The sequence below is a fragment of the Sapajus apella genome, unplaced genomic scaffold, assembly GCF_009761245.1.
Source record: "Sapajus apella isolate SASKATOON/1434 unplaced genomic scaffold, GSC_monkey_1.0 scaffold10, whole genome shotgun sequence".
NCBI classification, from domain to species: domain Eukaryota; kingdom Metazoa; phylum Chordata; class Mammalia; order Primates; family Cebidae; genus Sapajus; species Sapajus apella.
In genome coordinates this window covers 39107690-39127413 of record NW_022436950.1, presented here as the reverse complement: position 1 = coordinate 39127413, position 19724 = coordinate 39107690, and the positions used below count along the sequence as shown (strand labels likewise).

The 19724-nt window shown below is 36.9% G+C and overlaps 1 protein-coding gene across 13 annotated transcripts in view; it reads left to right on the top strand.

Annotated features, from left to right (window-relative positions):
• Nucleotides 1-19724, top strand: part of SPATS2L (spermatogenesis associated serine rich 2 like) — a 168404-nt gene that overhangs the window by 109835 nt on the left and 38845 nt on the right. For 10 of the 13 annotated variants that reach the window (XM_032278735.1, XM_032278732.1, XM_032278736.1 and 7 more), the window contains 2 exons: nt 17618-17824; nt 19151-19286. In XM_032278735.1, coding sequence (XP_032134626.1) covers nt 17618-17824; nt 19151-19286 — 343 coding nt within the window. The remainder of the gene's footprint in view (nt 1-17617; nt 17825-19150; nt 19287-19724) is intronic. The other 3 variants (XM_032278741.1, XM_032278742.1, XM_032278740.1) reach the window with 1 other exon arrangement.

Below are 19724 nucleotides of genomic sequence, written 5' to 3'. Positions count from 1 at the left end.
GATCATGGCTCACTGCAGCTTCAGCCTTGAACTCCTGGACTCAAGTGGTCCTGCCTTGGACTCCCAAAGTGCTGGGATTACAGGCATGAGCCATCATGCCTGGCCAGTGAGAGGGTTTTTTTAATGGAAATTCTAGTTTAAAGAAATATTCTATATAGATACCTTCACTAGAATTCACCTGGAGTAGTGAAGGAATAATTAATGACAAAAAGAAATGTTATTAAATGTTTTCCTTTTGAAAGGGCAGACCAAATTATTTGAACTGCTGGTATTTTTTATATGATGTGACAGAACATAATCTTCCAGGGTGTTAGAATCTGGAACATTAATTATTTGTACTATAGCTGTACATTTATTAATCTTTAAAAGGCCACTTCCTAATCCACTATTTGACTTTGGATGCCTCATTTCTTCTCTAGGGTCCCATTTGTTTTCTGAAAAATAAGGAAACTGTATTGGAATCTACTAGATCAGTGCTTCTCAATACTATCTGACCCAATGCCCCATTTTTAGAACAAATCTTAAAATAAAATTCCTGCATAATATAACCTACCTAGAAACAGATTTTCAGTAAATAAAAATATAAGAAATTCAGGAAGAACTAAAATAGAAAGCTCAATAAAGAGGCCAGATTTTCACACCCACTTATAATGAATCACTTTGCAATTAAATGAAGTAAGGCAGTAGTCAGTTGGATATTGTAGACACTGTTTTTTTTAGATTTGACATGTACAGTAAGAGCTCAATAAGTATATTTGTATGTAACATGGACTCACTGTGAATGCACCTGCTACAAATGCAGTCTGACTTCAGGTAATGGGCGTCAGCTCTAATATCATGACTGCTGATGTGGTTTTCCACTGGGTGAAAAATTCTTAATCAAGTTCTAAACATCATAAAGTACCATCTTCCTTTAATTTATGCAATAGTTGAATCCTGGAAATCCAACCAAATGTTGGAAATCCATAGCAAAACTGTCTAGACTCACATAATTATATATATTTTTAAATAATCATGAATGTCCAGGAGAACATGAGAAAGTTCAGGACACAGGACAATTCTTTGTTGTGTAACAACATTCCCAGGATTGCAAGTCATCTAGCATCCTGCCCCCCAACCCCACCCCCAACACACAATCATTTTGCTAACTTTTAAAAATACCCCCTCAGTTTTTCAGAATGCCTCCTAAAAGGTGGTAGATCCCTTGATGAGAACCACTATACTAGTTGACCCCCAAAGTCCTTCTAGTTATAAAATTCTGAGTTTATTGAACCAGTGCCTTTTTAAACTCTCCTGGTATTCAGAGCACTCTGCTAGATGCCACAGTAGGTTTCAGAGAAAGATGTGATATGGTCTATGCCCTGATGGAATCACATTCTGATATCCTTGAAGAGAAGGCTGTAGGTTCACTGGTGCATTTTAAGGTTTGATATCCTTGAAGAGAAGGCTATAGGTTCACTGGTGAGTTTAAGGTTTGGGGAAGAGAGGTGCTGCATCTAACTGAGTGATCCTGGGAGATTTCCTGGGAGCACTGGATATTAAAGGACCAAGAGAACTGAGGTGGTAAAAAGGACTTGGAGGGTTAGAGAGAAGTAAGTAGAACTTTACTGAGTGCCCTCATATATTGCATGCCTGCTGTATGCAATATGTGACACAGTGACACAGTGCTAGCCTCTGACAAACTAAAGATGAGTAAGACACATCCGTGCCTAAGAAAAGTTCAGTCTAGCAGAAGAGATAGAGGTGCAAACAGAAAATCAAATGGTGACATGAACTAAATCAGGGTGGCAGTGAGAAGGCATTGGCATGCTCCATAATACACCAGTAAGTTTTTAAATTGTTCACAAAGCACAAATATTCTTCCAGAACTACATTTCCTAACAACTCCACTAATAGTCCTGAAATTCATATCATCCTTATTTACTTCATGATGGTTTCATAAAACCAAATGATGACAACAACAAAAATAATCTATTTTATTTTGAATCTGAATTCTCCAGGAATTTTTTAATTCAGTTTTCACTGCCTACAATTTTGAGACTATTTTGATTTATAGTCAGAGCAAGAGAAAGAAATTAAATAATCGAGTGGCAGATTCCCAACTTTAGTTATTATTGCTTTCACATGAATTACTTTCAAAATCGAATTACTCAAGTTGCCATTTTGATATCAATCATAGACTAAAAGCTTAGCACGTATATATTTTCATTTACTTATAATTTATACCTTCCTCGTAAAACAATGTCAGTAACTCTATCAAGTATAAGACATTAAAGCAAATTCAATGCGGAAGTGCTTTCCTTCCCAGTGGACAGCTGCCTTGAAAGTTAAGTGTCCACCAGGGGAGTGGGTACAAGGGGGCTTTTGGAAACCCTAACATGAAACTTTCTGTAAAGAATCCTTTCTTGCACGAAGAGTGATCCCATTCTCTCTTCTGTTTTGTAAGAAGGCGTTGAGGTGTGTTAGTATTATTTGTTAATGTCACTGATTCATTACAAATGTCTCTGCAGTAAATTTTTCTCTTAAAGAATAAATGAGCCAGGCATGATAGCTCACACTTGTCATCCCAGCACTTTGGGAGGCTGAGGCAGGAGGATTGCTTGAGCCCAGAAGTCCGAGACCAGCCTGGGCCACATGGTGAAACCCCATCTCTACAAATAATACAAAAATTAGCTGGGCCTAGTGGTGCATGTCTGTAGTCCCTACTGCCCAGGAGGCTGAGGTGGGAGGATCACCTGAGCCCAGGAGGTTGAGGCTGCAGTGAGCTGTAATCATGCCACTGTACTCCAGCCTGGGTGACAGAGTGGGACCCCTCAAAAAAAAAAAAAAAAAAGAAGAAGAAGAAATGATGGTAATGGAAGGTTAGTAGACATTCTTGCAAAAGGATGCAAATTCTCCTTCATCGCCCTTAACTTCATTAGCAGCCCACTTATTATTGTAAATTTTAAAATGAATTTTTAGCTACAGTAATCTGCCCTCATCCTTGGAAGATAGGTTCCAGGACCCCTAGTGAATGCCTGAAATAATGTACGCTATTTTTTCCTATACTATACTATGCTAAAATTTAATTTATAAATTAGGTTGGGCACAGTGGCTCATGCCTGTAATCCCAGCACTTTGGGAGGCCAAGGTGGGCAGATCACAAGGTTAGGAGTTTGAGACCAGCCTGACCAACATAGTGAAACCCCATCTCTACTAAAATTACAAAAAGTAGCTGGGAGTGGTGGCAAGTACCTATAATCCTAGCTACTTGGGAGGCTGAGGCAGGAGAATTGCTTGAACCTGGGAGGCGGAGGTTGGAGTGAGCTGAGATCGTGCCACTGCACTCCAGCCTGGGAAACAGAATGAGACCCTGTCTCAAAAAAAAATATATATATATATATGCATTAGGCACAGTAAAAGATTAAAAATAACCAATAATAAATAGAACAATTATAGCAATATACTGGTCTCTTTCTTGCTCTTACTCTCAAAATATCTTATTGCACTATAAACATCCTTATTGTGCTGATGTGAAATGATAAAATGCCTGTGTGATGAGATACGATGACACTCAGTCTGATCACCAAGATAGCCACTAAAGTGACGAGTGGGCAGGTATCGTGTATGGCATGGATACTGTGGACGAAGGCATAATCACATCCTGGATGGGACAGAGTGAGATGGCACAAGATTTCATCACACTAGTCATAACAGTATGAAACTAAAAACTTAATGAGTTGTTTATTTCTGGAATTTTCTGTTTACTATGTTTGGGCTGCAGTTGACTGTGGGTTACTGAAACTGCAAATAAGGGAGGACTATTGTAGATTTTCCTGCCCCAGAATTATGAAGGTTCATCAGAAAGTTGATGCCAAAACTATCTAATGACTTTAAAATGCTTGCTCAACCTACTGGCAATCGCAAGAGCTCTAACAGGTAGTCCACAGATGAGTGTTAGACTGTAAACGCTCTGCGCCACATTTTGAGTAGAATGTTTGGAACTAGAAAGGATAAGAGGGAAGCTTTGATCCTGGCTCCCCACTTTATAACTGAAGAAACTAAGACTCCTGGTTGAGAAGGTGAGAGGATAACCCTCTTGAACTCTCTGCAGTTTGCAAAAAGCTGACTCAAATCCATGTAATTTTATTATGTAGTGGAGAGTTACTGCTAAAACCATGGGCTCCCTAACTCCTAAAAAAATGTGTAATTGAAAAATTAGAAAAAAGTCACAATAACAAAGCCATATAATGATATTCTGTACTTGAGTGACTTCACAGCATAAGCCTAAAAGAAATCTCCAAGCTGCTATAGTGGAGCATTTATCAAGCCCTCCAATAATGGAACTAGCTCAACAAAGGCTGCCCTGAATGCCCCACTGGGCAGGAGGCTGTGAACATGTGGGATGCATGTTTTATCTTTTTATAACACCTTGACATTCAGGATCTCTCTTTTTTAAAGTCTTAAACAGAATCATTTTTTTGGTAGGGGAAAAGTTAGCTTTAAGATATATGCAGGTGGCTCAGGGGTGTTAGTGTGACTTCCTACATGAAAAATCACCACCAAAAGCATCATCATTTCAGGCTGTAAATATAGCACTGTCAAGTGGGACAATGCTGTGTGTCAGCAGATAGCTTAGAAGTTTAGGGGTATGTTTTAAGCCTGAGAGTAGTTTTTTCTGTGTCTCAGAATTTTTAATAACAGCTCAAATTGGATCTTTTATATAATCCAATCAAAATCATCCTGGGCTCAAATACAAAGTCAGGCAAAGAGTAGATCGAGATTTATTTTTGCCGAGCGGGTGCAGTGGCTCACAGCTGTAATCCCAGAACTTTCAGAGGCTGAGGCGGGAAGATTACTTGAAGCCAGGAGTTCAAGACCAGCCTGGGGAGCATAGCTAGATCTCATCTCTTTAAAAAAAAAAAATTAGCTGGGTATGGTGGCTCATACCTGTAGTCCCAGCTACATGGGAGGTTGAGGTGGGAAAATCCTTTGAGCCGAGGAGTTTGGGGCTGCAGTGAGTTATGATTGTGCCACTGTACTGTAGCCTGGGCTACAGGGCAAATTCTTACCTCAAAAAATATATATATACACACATATATATGTATGTATTTTACTAAATATATATTTACTTTTAGTGAAAAAAATATATTTATTATTTTTAATATATATTTATATATTTATGTATTTTTAGTAAAATACCTATATTTTACTAAAAGTGCCAAGAATAATACTTTTTTCAAAGACCCTATCTAAATATCTAAAGCACATTGTGACCTTAGCGTCTAATTTTGCTAAATGTTCCACCTGCCCTATATTTTTTTGAGTCTCATAAGCTAAAATGTATAGCATTTACTTGTCTTCACTTAGGCCAAAATAGGAATTCAGATTCCTCTCTTTCTTTCCCCCACTGAACACAATTCCCACTGAATAGAAAAGGAGCAGGACTGTGGGTCATCAGCAGCTTCCCAGAGATAAACTCTGGGGCAGGGCTTTCCCTTTCTTGCGTTCCTCTTGCTGACCCAGCAGCCGTCCTTTATGTTGCCTCTTCATGTAAAGCATCCTGGGAAGCCAAGTCTTCCATTCCTGTTCCTTGGAACAAAAAGCTCCATGTCATGGTTGCTGACCTACCTGAGCCGGACTGTACAGCCTGCCCTGTACTGCAGAGCAGGAACAGCCCTGCATTTTTACCTTTGCAATGCAGATTCTGTGTTAGGGCACAGCACCTGCATGGAGCTGCTTTCTCATCCTCAAGTGAACTGAACCAAATGTCAGAGAAAGGATCCTGTGCCTTTAGAATGTCAGGTGCTCCCCCTCATTTGTGCTTCCTGTAACGAACAACAACAAAAACACCCCACCACCATTTCACAGTATTATTATGTTAGGAGATTCACCACAGGTTGTTCAAGTAGATTTTTTTATGTTGCTGTTGTTCCTGGCCTCAAGATTACCTCCCCTGCTTCACTAAGCCCTACATTGGACCAGAGGATTAGCAAAGATCAACAAAAAGAAAGCAGCCAGCTTAGAACTTTAATAGTAAAAGTCAAATGTGTATATTCTAGGATTTCAGCACTGCCAGCTCTCAAATGGAAGCAATATAATATCACAGCTAAGAACCAGGGCTTTAGCATTAGTCATGTTTGGTTTCAAATCTCGGCCTCATTACTTATGAGGCGTGTGACCCTGAATAGGTTAACCACTCTGCATCTCACTTTCCTTATCTGCAAAATACAGAATATTCCTCCACTTTGCAAGATGATGGTGAGCAGTAAACGACATACATAAAGTGATTAACTCGGCATCTGTAACAGGGTGGACCCTCTTATCATTCACTTATCCTTTGAGTAAATATTTTTAAGCATCCAACATGTGTCAGGAATTATTTTACAGGAAGCGAACAAGACAAACCTTTTGCTCTTGGGGAGTTTATGTTCTTTAGGGTGGGGGGGATGGGGAGAAGAGATGGATAATAAACCAGAATACAACTAAGTTACCAACATAATTCTAGACTGTACTAAAGTTATAAAGGCAGCATGTAGAAGGGCAGCCTGGGAGTATGCACGTGCAATGATTCCATATAAGGTCCTGCCGTGACGTAAGTGTCGGGAGACATCGAAGCTAAGATCCCAGTGCTTCAATTCAGGCTCTCTCATGCCAAGTTATAGTGGTTTGAACAGCCAGGGTTTTATTTAAACTTTTATTAAGTATTTTAGCCGAAGCCCTTGTAGAATTATAACCATAGGTCTTTACTATTTTTTATTATAGCTCTACTACTCTCTCTCTATATATCTATATCTATATAGCTGATGTTAAGTACTGTCATATGAACATGCATTTTTGAAGTTTATATTTTGGTCAGGCACAGTGCCTCATGCCTGTAATCCCAGCACTTTGGGAGGCCAAGGTGTGAGGATCACTTGAGGCCAGGAGTTGAAGACCAGACTGGGCAACATTGTGAGAGCTGGTTCTATTAAAAAAAAACAAAACAAAACAAAACAAAAAACGTAAAAATAAGTGGGGCGTGGTGGTCCTTGCCTATAGTCCCAGCCACTTGCAGAGCTGAGGTGAAAAGATCACTCAAGCCCAGAAGGTCAAGGCTGCAGTGAGCCACGATCGTACCACTGCACTCCAGCCTACATCATGAAGTGAGACCCTGCCTCAAAAAATAATAAATAAAAATAAAGTTTATATTTTAAAGCACATAATTACTATTCTCACTCCTCTTTAATTATTATTTTAGCATCTAAATACGTGATATTAATTCCCATTGATAGTGGTGTTTTTCTCAGCCTCAACCTCAGCTTCATGTAACTCGGTATCTAAGATTGCATTTGCAGTGACTTAGAGCCCTGCTTCCTTTCTCTATATATGATAAGGCAGAAAGAGACAGACATAGGCACAGGATGTAGTGACCTGAGGGCACAGGAAACATAAAACCCCTCAGGTATTTTTCTGTCACCTGGGCAGAGTGAAACCCAAAGTCCTCTCTCTTCTCTTTCTCATTCAAAAAGAATGTTTACTGCAACTGTACAGCAAAAACACAAAACTTCACCTCTGAATAGCTGATACCTTTATAACTTCCCACCCATGTCTTGTTATGGTGATTTCAGTTACAAACAGACTTAATTAAAGGAATGTACCACTTACAAAGATCAAAAGGCTTTCAAGAATATTTTTTTATAGATTTTTGAACAAAGATGTAAATGTTTCTATTAAAATGCAATAAGATGGAAACTCCATTTCCTCTGATGTGATTATTATGCATTGTATACCTATATCAGAATATCTCAAGCACCCCATAAATATATAAACCATAAATATGTAAACCTACTATGTACCCACAAAAATTAAAAATTAAAAAAAAATTTTTAATGCAATAAGAATTAAATTTGTTTTACAAAGAAATCAGACAGTGGAAAAAAATCACGTTATTTGGCCTACTTTGTGTTATTGACAACTTAGTCCATTGACTTTATTACCTTTTCATATTTATTTATATATTATTATATATAATAATATACATTTATATTAAACCTATGAAGGTATTAACGACATAGGAGATCTTGTAAAGACAGTGAATGTAAATAAAACTAAAGATGTTATTCCAGTTGAAAAGTTACCACCTTTATGCCCTCTGAGCCGATCAAGCTTCATAGGATTTGAATGAAATAATAAAGTCTATCTGTATTTGATAAAGACATGAAAAGGCAGAACTGACATTGTGTCTGCTGCATAAACTTGTCTGTTTTGTTCTCTTCTTGTCCTTTCTACTTTAGCCCTCATACTGGCCATGAGTATCAGTCAAGATCAAGTCAGGAGATAGGAACCATACTGGTTATTTGACTAGGAGACATGTAATATAAAGCATTGTTAACTAAAACAGTAGGAGGTTACTAACTACTAGAAGGGGTAAATGAGGACCATAAGGTGTCCACGTGTAGCATGAGAGCAATTACTGTATCTACACTGAGGAGAATCAGACAGTAAAGGAACTAAGTACTGGGAAGGCCCCCAAGCCAAGACTGAGATTCTGACCTGATCAGAGAAGGTGTGTGGCTACCAGAGGAAGGGGCAGCCTTGCAGAAGAAGAAACTTGCCAGAGGGCATGGACTGAGCTCTTTTGTTAAGAGTCTGCCATTGCCAGAGGGTGTAGATCAGTTGGAGCTGCTCAAAGCCACTGATAGTGGTGGAAGATGGGGAAGGGAACATGGCATGAGGATGCAGTTGGAGCTCCTTTGCATGGCTGCTGGGTTCCTGTGAATAATAATAACTAACAATAATAATAATTGAGGTCCAGAACCCTGAAGGGAGGTATACTTCTGTTCTTATGGCCTTGCAGAGTTACTGTGTTGCCATCTGCTGATACCAAAGTTAACATTCTACTATCTGGCAGAAAAGAATTGTTTACAAGGTCCAGCTCCAGTATCACAAAGTAGGGCAAGAAGAGCAGATCTGGAGCCAAGAGACACTATAACTTGATAACTGGTACACAATGCTTTCTTCCCTACAAATGTAGTCTTGCTTGGAATACAATTTCCCACCCATTTTAACTAGTTATTTCATGTGATTTCAGATGAGATTATTTAGATCTCAGTTTAGGTGTTACTTCCTTGGGGAATTCTTTCTTGATATCCCCAGGTCAAATATGCCAGTACAGATTTCAGAACACTATGTGCTTTTCTTTCCTGACACCACAGTTGCAATTTTTCATTTGTTTTTATGGTGGTTTGATTTATATATCTTCCTATTAAACTGCAAGTTCTGTGAAGACAGAGACCACATCTGTCTTTCATTACCATTGTATTTCTGGGGCCTGGAGCAATGATGGGTGCTCACACAATCCTTTCTCATGATCTCTGTTGGATATTAATGATAAATACATCTGAAGGAGTGTAGGTTAATTAAATTTTTGTAAGTTGCTATGTTGCTTTTTAAAGGTAATCATGGATTTTGTGTTTCTGGGTTTAAAAAGCCTTTATACTAATTGAGGAAATTTGAAAATTCAGTAAGGTTTGAGGCAAAAAAAAATGAAACAATCCTACCTCCCAGAAACAACCACTGTTAAATTTCATTTCAGAATTTTTAAATGCACAGATATGTAGATTTTTAAAAAATCATATTAAACAGCATGTGAACCTTTGTATTCTGCTTTTGACTTAACATGAGATTATGAATATTATATAATATCATTAAATGTTCTTTAAAAACATGATTTAAATATCTGCATTGTATTTTATGAATATGCCATGTGCCATATTTCTTTTAATTATTCCCAAACTATTGTCCATGTAAATTGTTTTTTTTTCTTTTCTTTTTTTTTAGACAAGCTAGAGTACAGTAACATGATCTTGGCTCACCACAACCTCTGCCTCCCAGGTTCAAGTAATTCTCGTGCCTCAGCCTTCCAAGTAGCTGGGGTTGCAGGCGCCTGCTACCATGTCCAGTTAATTTTTGTATTTTTAGTAGAGATGAGGTTTTGCCATGTTGTTCAGGCTGGTCTCGAATGCCTGACCTCAGGTGATCTGCTCACCTCAGCCTCCCAAAGTGCTGGAATTACAGGCATGAGCCCCGAGTGTTTGGTTTTATAAACAATATTATAGTGAACATCTCTTGTATATAGATTTGTGTGAACAACCATGATTGTTTCCTTAGCATATATTCTTAGAAGTAGAATTACTGGGTTCAAAGGGTATGAATCATTGTTATTAATATATTACCATCCAGAAAGATCATACCAATCTAATTGTTTTACTTGTAAAACTGATTAGTAGGGGGATAGAACTTTTTAAGAAGCTTAATTTCCATTTATATTTCTTTTTGTAAATATTCAGGAACACAAAGATCAATTACCAAACAACTACCAATTATATTATCAGGTATCAGGTCTCATAAAACACCATTATATTCACATAAGTACTTTTTAAAGAATGATAACATGCTTTAAGTAGCATAGATATTAGCAATTTTTGACATAATTTTACAACAACAACGTTATGCTTTCTTTATCAATTTTTTTCCAAATAGAATTACTTTACAATACATACTCAGATCAGATGATGTGCTTTGCTGCAATTACCTGTGTATAGGAGAAAATGAAACCATCTTAACTCAAAGAGTTAAACTAATTTTAGAAAGTATTATGTTTAATACATTCCTTAAAGTTAGACTTGAATTCTTAAAGTTAGATTTGAATTCTTTCTTCAGTCTACTTATAAGTACATGAAGCTTTCACTAAAAAGTAAAAGCTAAAGAGAAAAAAAGGTTTTTCAGAAACTTTCAAATTTGAATACATACATGGCTATACATACATAATGAAAACCTTTTGAATCTAAGTTCATATATTTTCCCCAAGAGGAGGGTTTGTTTTCTTTGGCGCTACTAACAAAAACAACCAGCACAATTCATTTATTGTATAAAATAAATCATATGAAGGACAAGTAAAATATGTAAGTTGATACTAAGATTTAGTAACCAGAAGGCTGATAGTTTTCAGTGTCGGCAAGAGTTAAATGTGAGAACAGTTGCAGGCGCCGCAGCTGAGTGTAAATGGTACAACTTGACTGAAAAGTAATTTGACAAAGCATATCAAGAACTTTTCAAGAAAAAGAAAGGCATGAATTTTTATTGTCTTCATAACAAATTTCCTTAAATTATAGTAAAGAAATTTTAAAATGTAGAAATCCACAATACTGAAAAAAATGAAAAAAGGGCATCAGTTTCTACAAGAAGGGAAGTAGATGGAAGGGGCTTTATTGATGAATCAGATGCTGCAGCATAGAATACAGAGGGAGGAGCTTTGGCGGGGAGGAAGATGATTGCCCTGCAGAATCAGAACCCTAGAGGAGCCCTGGGTTCAGAGATGGCACATTGGATGGAAGGCAAGCTCAAGAAGAGGAGTATAAACAGAGGAATTAAATGAAAGTATTTTAAGGAACAGTCCACTATCCTCTTACCATCTCTTCCTTCCCCTGGCTTGTTCTTTTAGCTGCCTGACATTTATCCTCAAGGCAAAAAGGGAGGAAGAGAGTGGACAGTGATCTGCAAGTACTTTAATCACCTGTTAGAACAAAAGTCAAAACTCTTTAAAGGAAAAGAAGATCTAGAGTTTCGCAGTGCATCATTCAAAATGATCAATGCCCAATTTTAAAAATTACTAGACATGGGAAGGAGCAGAAAAATGTGACCTATAATGAAGAGAAAGGTTAGTCTTTAGAAACAGACCCATTGACAACACAGAAGTTGGAATTAGCAAAGATTGCTAATTAAAAATATATTAAGAATTTTACAGAAAAAAAAAAGATGGATATAATGGATGAAGAGAAAGAAAATTTAAATCATCAGATGTGCTTTGCAGCAGTTCAGACAATTAAGAAGAAAGGATGAGTTAACTTAAAGACAAGTCAAAAGAAATTATGCAAACTGAAGAACAGAGAGAAAAAAAGTAAAAGAATAAAACAAACAAAGCCAGAGCCTCAGTGGCTTAAGGCACAGTATCAGGCAGTCGCACATAGGTGTAATTGGAGTTGCAGAAGGAGAGCAAAGAGAAAATTGGGGAGTGGGGAAGGAGGAAGCTATGAAGGAATAACAGACACCGTTTATCTGAATTTGATGAAAAACAACAAGCCACATATCCAAGTGTCATTTCATAGTAATATGTTGTTTGATTGATCAAAAAGACATAACACTTGCATGATTTCAGATCCATGAAGCAGCAATATATAGAACTAAAGAAAGAGACAAATCCAAATCCACAGCAGTTGTAGATTTTAATACAATGTTCTTAGCAACTGATAGAACATATAGATTAAAAATCAGTAAGATCATAGACGATTTGAACAATATCATCAACCAACTTGAGCCAACTGATATTTATAGGACAACACACCCAGCAATTTCAAGAGAATATGGCATTTACATTAAAGTAGGCCAGTTGCTGGACCATAAAATAAGTTTCAAATTTTAAAACACCATCTTAAGAGTATGGTGTCTGAACACAGTAGAATTGAATTAACAATAGCAATAAGATAACTAGAAAATCCCCAAATGTTTAAAAATTAATCAATCTTCTAAACAATCCATTAGTCAAAAAGAAAAATTCACAAGAGATATGAGAAAAATTTTAAACTCAATCATAATGAAAATAAACCAATTTCCAATATCGGGAATAAAATTAACCCTGACTCTTCATTCATTTAAAAGCTAATAACAGGGTGTTATAAACAACTTCATGCCAATAAATCTAAAAACTTAAATGAAATGGACAAATTCTTAAAAGACACAACTTACCAAAACACAAAAGAAGAAATAGAAAATCCAAATAACCCCATGCCTAGTAAAGAAATTCATAATTAAAATTTCCAGGTCGAGCTGACTTCATTGGTGAATTCTCATGAATATCTGAAGAAGAAATATAATTGCAACCTTAAACAGTTTCAGAAAATAGGAAGAAGGGAATAATTCCCAACTCATTTTATGAGGCCAGCATAACTCATATCAAAACCTGACAAAGTTATTACAAGAAAAGAAAATTGCAGAACAATATTGTTAATGAATACAGAACAAAAATTCTCAACAAAACATTACAAATGAAGTAAACAATATATAATAGGATAATACACCATGACCAAGTGTGTGTGGTTAATCTCAGGAACTGAACTTTTAACATTGAAAAACAATCATAATATTATTAATTAATAAAATAAAGGAGAACAATGATGTTATCATCTCAATGTGTAAAATAAAAAAAGTCACTTGACAAAAACTGTCAGCAAAGTAGTAATACAAGGGAACTTCTTGAGTCTAATAAATACATGGAAACTCTGCAGCTATGTAATACTTAATAAAATACTGAATGCAATTTCCCTAAGACCTCGAACAATGCAAGGATGCTCATTCTGATTTGTAGTTATAATTAATAAGACAGGAAAATAAGGCAAGGAATGATTGGAAAAGAAGTTGGACTTTATTACCAACGTCGTCATTGTGTATATAGAAAGAAAATCTTAGGAAATCTACCAAAAAAATAAATAAAGCTGCCAGAACAAATGAGGAAATTAGCCAGGTTGCTAGATACAAGTTCAATATATTAAAAAGCACTTGTATTCCTGTATTCAAATCCCAAACCAACATTTGGGATTTGAAATTTTTTCACATTGTGCATACTAGTTATTAAGGTCAGACGTCTATTTCTCATTTATTGCCTATTAATAAACCAGAGTTGATATATCGTGCACTCTCTATATGTGTCTGTCGAGGCCTTGAATCAGAAACTAAACATAATACTCAGGACATTGTATACCATTTATGCTGGGATAAGTGTTTTTGATAAAAGGAAGGCTCAATTAATAGTTAAATTGAAAGACACAAACTTCTAGAAGCCATTTTTAGATACATGGACAAGGATTAAGTTAAAATGTATACAGTTTTTATTGAAATCTAGGCAGATGGAATGTTTGCAGAGATAACTTTTCTTTCCAAGATATGGCTACTATGGCTCAAGTATTTGATGAATATTAGATAAAGACACAGCCAGAGACTCATATCAAACTAGGCTCCCTACAATTGGAAGGGCCATAGGCATGCATAGCACTGAAGTAACACTGATTCGCTCATTCAGTATTTATTATGTACCTATGAGATACCAAGTATATACAGTAATGATGAACAAGACATACATCACTGTCACCACTTTTCTCATGTAGAAATTGCAGGGGATATTTTAAGGCTTCACTAAAAGAAATATCCTCTTTTAGAATATAAACTAGTAGTGATTATGCACTGTAGATCAACAATCTCACGCTCCTTGTGTATCCTATTAGTGTTTATCCAATAGAAATTTAACTCAAGCTATGTATATAATTTATATTTTCTGTAGCCACATTTAAAAAGTGTTAACAGGTTAATTAATTGGATGATATATTTAACTTAATGTATCAAAAATAGCATTTCAACATGTCAATTTTTTTAAGTTATTAAATATATTAAATTTTTAATTTTGTACTAAATTTTCAAATTGCCACATATATGTTACACTTATAGCACATCTCAATTTGGACAAGCCACATTTCCAGTGTTTAATAGCCGCGTGGCTAGTGGCTATCTTACTGGACAGTGGAGGCTTATGTCTGAATCAGCCCCCATTGAGCTACAGCCTGTTGAAGTTTACAAGTGGACTCCAGATGGATGGAGAGCTGATGGTATTTCTGGCCTAAAATGTTAGAGGAAAGTCACCGTATCCAGTGACTTTCTCTTCTGCTCTATAACTCTCTACCAGTTTTCATCTGCAAGAGTCCCAGAGTTTTACTATATTTGAAGACAGATCTGTACAGCCAGTATGCAAATATGTGCAAGCGGTCTTGAAGATTTTATTGTTCAATGATTCCACTAGTAATGAGACATCTTTTCAGGACCTAAAAAAAATATTGCTACTCACATTTCTTGATTAATATTTGTTGCATGAATGTTGAAATGAACCAGTAGACCACATATCAGTTGTCTGATACACAAACAAGATGTTATTAGCTCTAGGTTAATGAGCCCATACTCATTTGCATGCTTGGCTTCCGTTTAAAATTCTTTTGCATTTTATTTCAATAATTTTTTCCCTTCTGTTCTAAGGTCATTTTTTCCATTAAGCTATAATATAAATCCCATTATTTTCAGGACTATGGTCTCTTTATGACACTATACACAAAGATCTGTGTTTTAAATTTGAAATGGTTTGAATGTTTGTCCCCTCCAGATCTCATGTTGAAATGTGATTCCCAATGTCAGAGGTAGGGCCTGGTGGGAGGTAATTGGATCATGGGGACAGATCCCTCATGAATGGTTTACCATCCCCTTGATGATATGCAAGTTCTTGCTCAGTTACTTCATGTGAGATCTGGTTGTTTAAAAGTATGTGGCACCTCTCCCCTCAGTCTCTTGCTCCCATTCTCACCACATGCTGGCTCCCATTAATCTTCTGCCATGATTGTAAGCTTCCTGAGGCCCTCACCAGAAGCTGAGCAGATGTTGGCATTATGCTTCTTGTCCAGCATACAGAAGCATGAACCAAATAAACCTCTTTAAAAATTACCCAGGCTCAAGTATTCCTTTACAACAATGGAAAAACAGCCTAACCCAGAATTCTCAATTTATAATATCTCATCAAGACTAACTCTCAGCTGGGATTTAGAGAGGTAGTGACTTGGAACCAGCTTGAACGTAATCATTGTTTTAACACAAATGTTTATAGACTCAACATAAAATTAGTTTTTTATCTTTTACAGTAGGGTTCTCAGGGTGGCTGGTACCACCTATCTCCACTCCAATAGAATCACCTAGGGAGGAGAAGCCTAGGCCCACAGCTGAATTGGAATCTCTAGAAATGGTGTTTGGGAACTTGCGTATGTAATATGTACCAAGTCATCTTCTGCCATGATTGTAAGCTTCCTGAGGCCCTCACCAGAAGCTGAGCAAATGTTGGCATTATTAATATTTGTTGGCATTATTAATATTTGTGAAACTCATTTCACACTGGAGTTTGATAGCCAGTGCCTTATAGTGAAGTTCTACTTTAATATAACTAAGGATAAAATTGCATACTACCATTCGAATCTGTTTTATTACTGAAGGAAATACTGTTTTCAGTACTTACATACTTCATTTACTACCTTTGCTGAACAGTTTATTGTGTACTGTGAGTAAATTTTTAAGGGTATTCATCATTCAGCTCATAAAAAGTATGTTGTGCTTTCTTGATATGTAAGTTATGAATGATGGATTCACCTGAAGTCTAATTATATTGATCATGAATGGACTAATGTCTAAAATCAAATTGACTAGGACCTAGATCATATTCCTTTGTGTTTTTTTAAGTGTAGTCTCTGTAATGTTTGTGACTATGTCGAGTAAGATGTTCATTTTTTAAATTTTTTCCATGAAATTGTTTCAAATGTACTTTAATTCAGTCATAATTCTACAGAAAGCCATTCAGCCAGACACAAGTACTAGGGCTTCAAAAAAGAACTGGTGTCAGTGTTAGCCCTTGGGAAGATCACAGCCTCTACAAGGCAGGGGCGAGGGGCAGATACGGGAAGGCTTGTGTTAAAACATAACCATAGTACTATGGTTTTAAGTAAAGCAAGGCAACATGGGAGTAGAGAGAAGTGGGGCAAAGGTGACTAACTGAAAATGCTGGGTTTCACAAAGATAACTGTGTTCTGTCTGAGTGCAATCCAGTCAGCCAGAGAAGTGAAGGCATTCCCACAAGGTCATCCAGGACATAGGGAATACCAGAACTTGGTTCTCCTAGATACAAACTGCACTCTTCAAGCTTTCTGCAAGAACATGGCCTTCGAAAGCATACTGGCTTCCTCTTTCTCACACCCAAAGCTCTCTCTGGTAGTAAGTAAGATGTTAAGTGTGATACATTTCCTTTTCAAGCCACTAATGTGCCATTTAATTCACTCCAGCAATAACTAAATAGGAACCTATCTTTAAAAGATGCCAAAAGCAACATCCTGCTAATTTATTGCCACATCTATTAAAACTCCAGAGAGAATCTGACTCCCTAGATATTAAGTATAGTTGAGATATTATGATGATGTTTTCTGATTTAAGCCCTTCATAAATTAGATGCAATGATTATAGTACCTGTTGTCACTTCATTTTTGCTCTCTCTCCAATCACTCTCTGCCTTCATTAATTCAGAATAAAATATCACAAGACATTAATGTAGCACTTGGAGATAGGAGGACTACATTTTTATAGCCTCAATATGAAATTGTACTTAAAGACTCATAGCCTTTACTGGAATTGCAGGAGGGAAAAGGCCCTGCTCATCTCCTATAAGCCTCTTAATAACCTTCCTGGATAGTTATGGATGAGGAAACTAAGGCTAGAGATGCCCAGGGTCACTCTGCAAGTAATTACCAAGCCAAAACATGCCCAGGTCTTCCTACTCAAAATACAAGGCTCTTCTAGTACATCCTCTAATCTTCTGGGGATTCTTTTTAAACAGTTTCTTGGCTGTTTGCAGTGAAAGGCATTATTGCCAACATGTAAATAAAAACAGAAATCTTGGCATCCTCCATCACTTTATCATAAGTGTTTTTAGTTTATCACTTCACAGTCATTATTTGGTGTTTTCTTACAGAAGGCAACAGACTACTGCAACAGAAACTATCCTTAGATGGGAACCCCAAACCTATACATGGAACAACAGAGAGGTCAGATGGCCTACAGTGGTCAGCTGAGCAGCCTTGTAACCCAAGCAAGCCTAAGGCAAAAACATCTCCTGTTAAGTCCAATGCCCCTGCAGCTCATCTTGAAATAAAGCCAGATGAGTTGGCAAAGAAAAGAGGTAAAGTGATTTCTTTTGCACAAATGATTCAACATATTTTGCACATACAGAAAAGTGCCAGAGTGACAGAACTTTCCAAAAGCTGCTGCTTAGTGAAGAGAGATGCACATGAAATTGCATTTTTCTCTATGACCCACATAGGTGGAAAGGCAGATGTGATTCCTCCCATGTAATCAAAGGTCTTGAATATTTAAATGGAATTACATCTCTTCTCTGCACCTCTGAGACCATTCTTCTTGTTGTAGGCATGGATAAACTTGTACCACAAATACCTTCTATTCTAATATCTTATAAAGCAAGTGCTCATGTAGGAGCTCTTTTAAAAATTTAAGTGCTGAAAGGGACTCGTGTTTCCCTGACACTTAAGTGCTTGACTTGCATTGAAAGAAGATGAGTCTGGAGGCTGGTATGTGTTCTTCAGATATGGTCTTCCCCATGTAAATTCAGTTCTGTGTTAGAATTTACAGACAGTGTAACTCGGAAAGAGGGTTTTATATTTGACACACTGGGTTTTTATGATTTTTCTGAGCTTGGATATACTTGATACATAACTCGTATTAAAAATCAAAATCACTTCCTTTCTGATTCCCAGAAGATTAAATAATATTCTTCTCATTCAGCCTCAGCTGTATCTGATTTCCTTGGCTTTGGTTTGATCTACTTTCTCACTTTTCTTGAGGGGGATTTCTTTCTTTTAAGAAACATGGCCTTGATTGTGTTAAGTACAATCTGCCTATTTGTGATGCACTACCTGTAGACCCTGGTGACAGTTTCAGGAAATCGGGCGAAATGGGCACCCACAGAGCTGCTTTCAGTGCTGCCGCCCTTATTACAGGCCTGGCTTTGGATGATGGGGCTAGTGCCAGCATACCTGGCACCAGTGTCCCATCCTCTCTCTAGCTCATTTGTACCTCTGGCAATCTCTGTGTCATTTTCCTCTTCCAAAAACCCTGCTGGCTTTTAACCATGCAGAGTGGTGTTTATAGAGAGAGCCAGCAGCACAAATGGTCTTTAGACACATCAGATTCTAAGGCACTGCAGTTTGTAATAGAACATAATGATCACAGCCTCCTTTTGAAGAGTACAGGAGACAAGTATACCCTAGATGGCCCAGGCAGAGACCCCACTGGTGAAATCATAGCAGCCTCAGGTGCCACGCAAACCACCCACACTGGGTTACAAACACTCTCCTGATGGAACTTTTACTAGACAAAAGACGAATCCCTTTTTCTTGGTGGGCTAGGCTGGTTGCTTTGTTTTGTTATTTATCTTACAAACAAAAGATAAAATGCTCAAGTTAATAATATTTTTTGACATCAATTTTAGGCCCAAATATTGAGAAATCAGTGAAGGATTTGCAACGCTGCACTGTTTCTCTAACTAGATATCGCGTCATGATCAAGGAAGAAGTGGATAGTTCTGTGAAGAAGATCAAAGCTGCCTTTGCTGAATTACACAACTGGTGAGTGATTCAACATAGAAACTATAAATGTATGATACTTGAGTCGTTCAAATAGGTAAAAGTATCAGATGGAAAACATTGTTTATTTAATATATAAGCATCACAGAATAACTCTCAAGCAGATTGTTTTAAGCCCTGCAGGCAGTAGCATTTATCTTGGGAATAAAAAAGAAAATAAAGTATTTGAATAAAAAGAAACCTGATAGACATAATTCACTGGAGTTTGAAGTTGGCCCCAAACTATATGAATGATGTAGAACAAAACCCCAACAAAGAACGAAACCTCAAAAAATAATATTTTTGACTAATTGCCGAAAGGCTAATATCATGAATGCTACTAGGAAAACAAAATATTTTCCAGCACTATAATTATAAAATGAGAAGAATTCCCTTAACGAAATTCAGAAACATCTCACATAAGCTTAGTGACAGAATCCC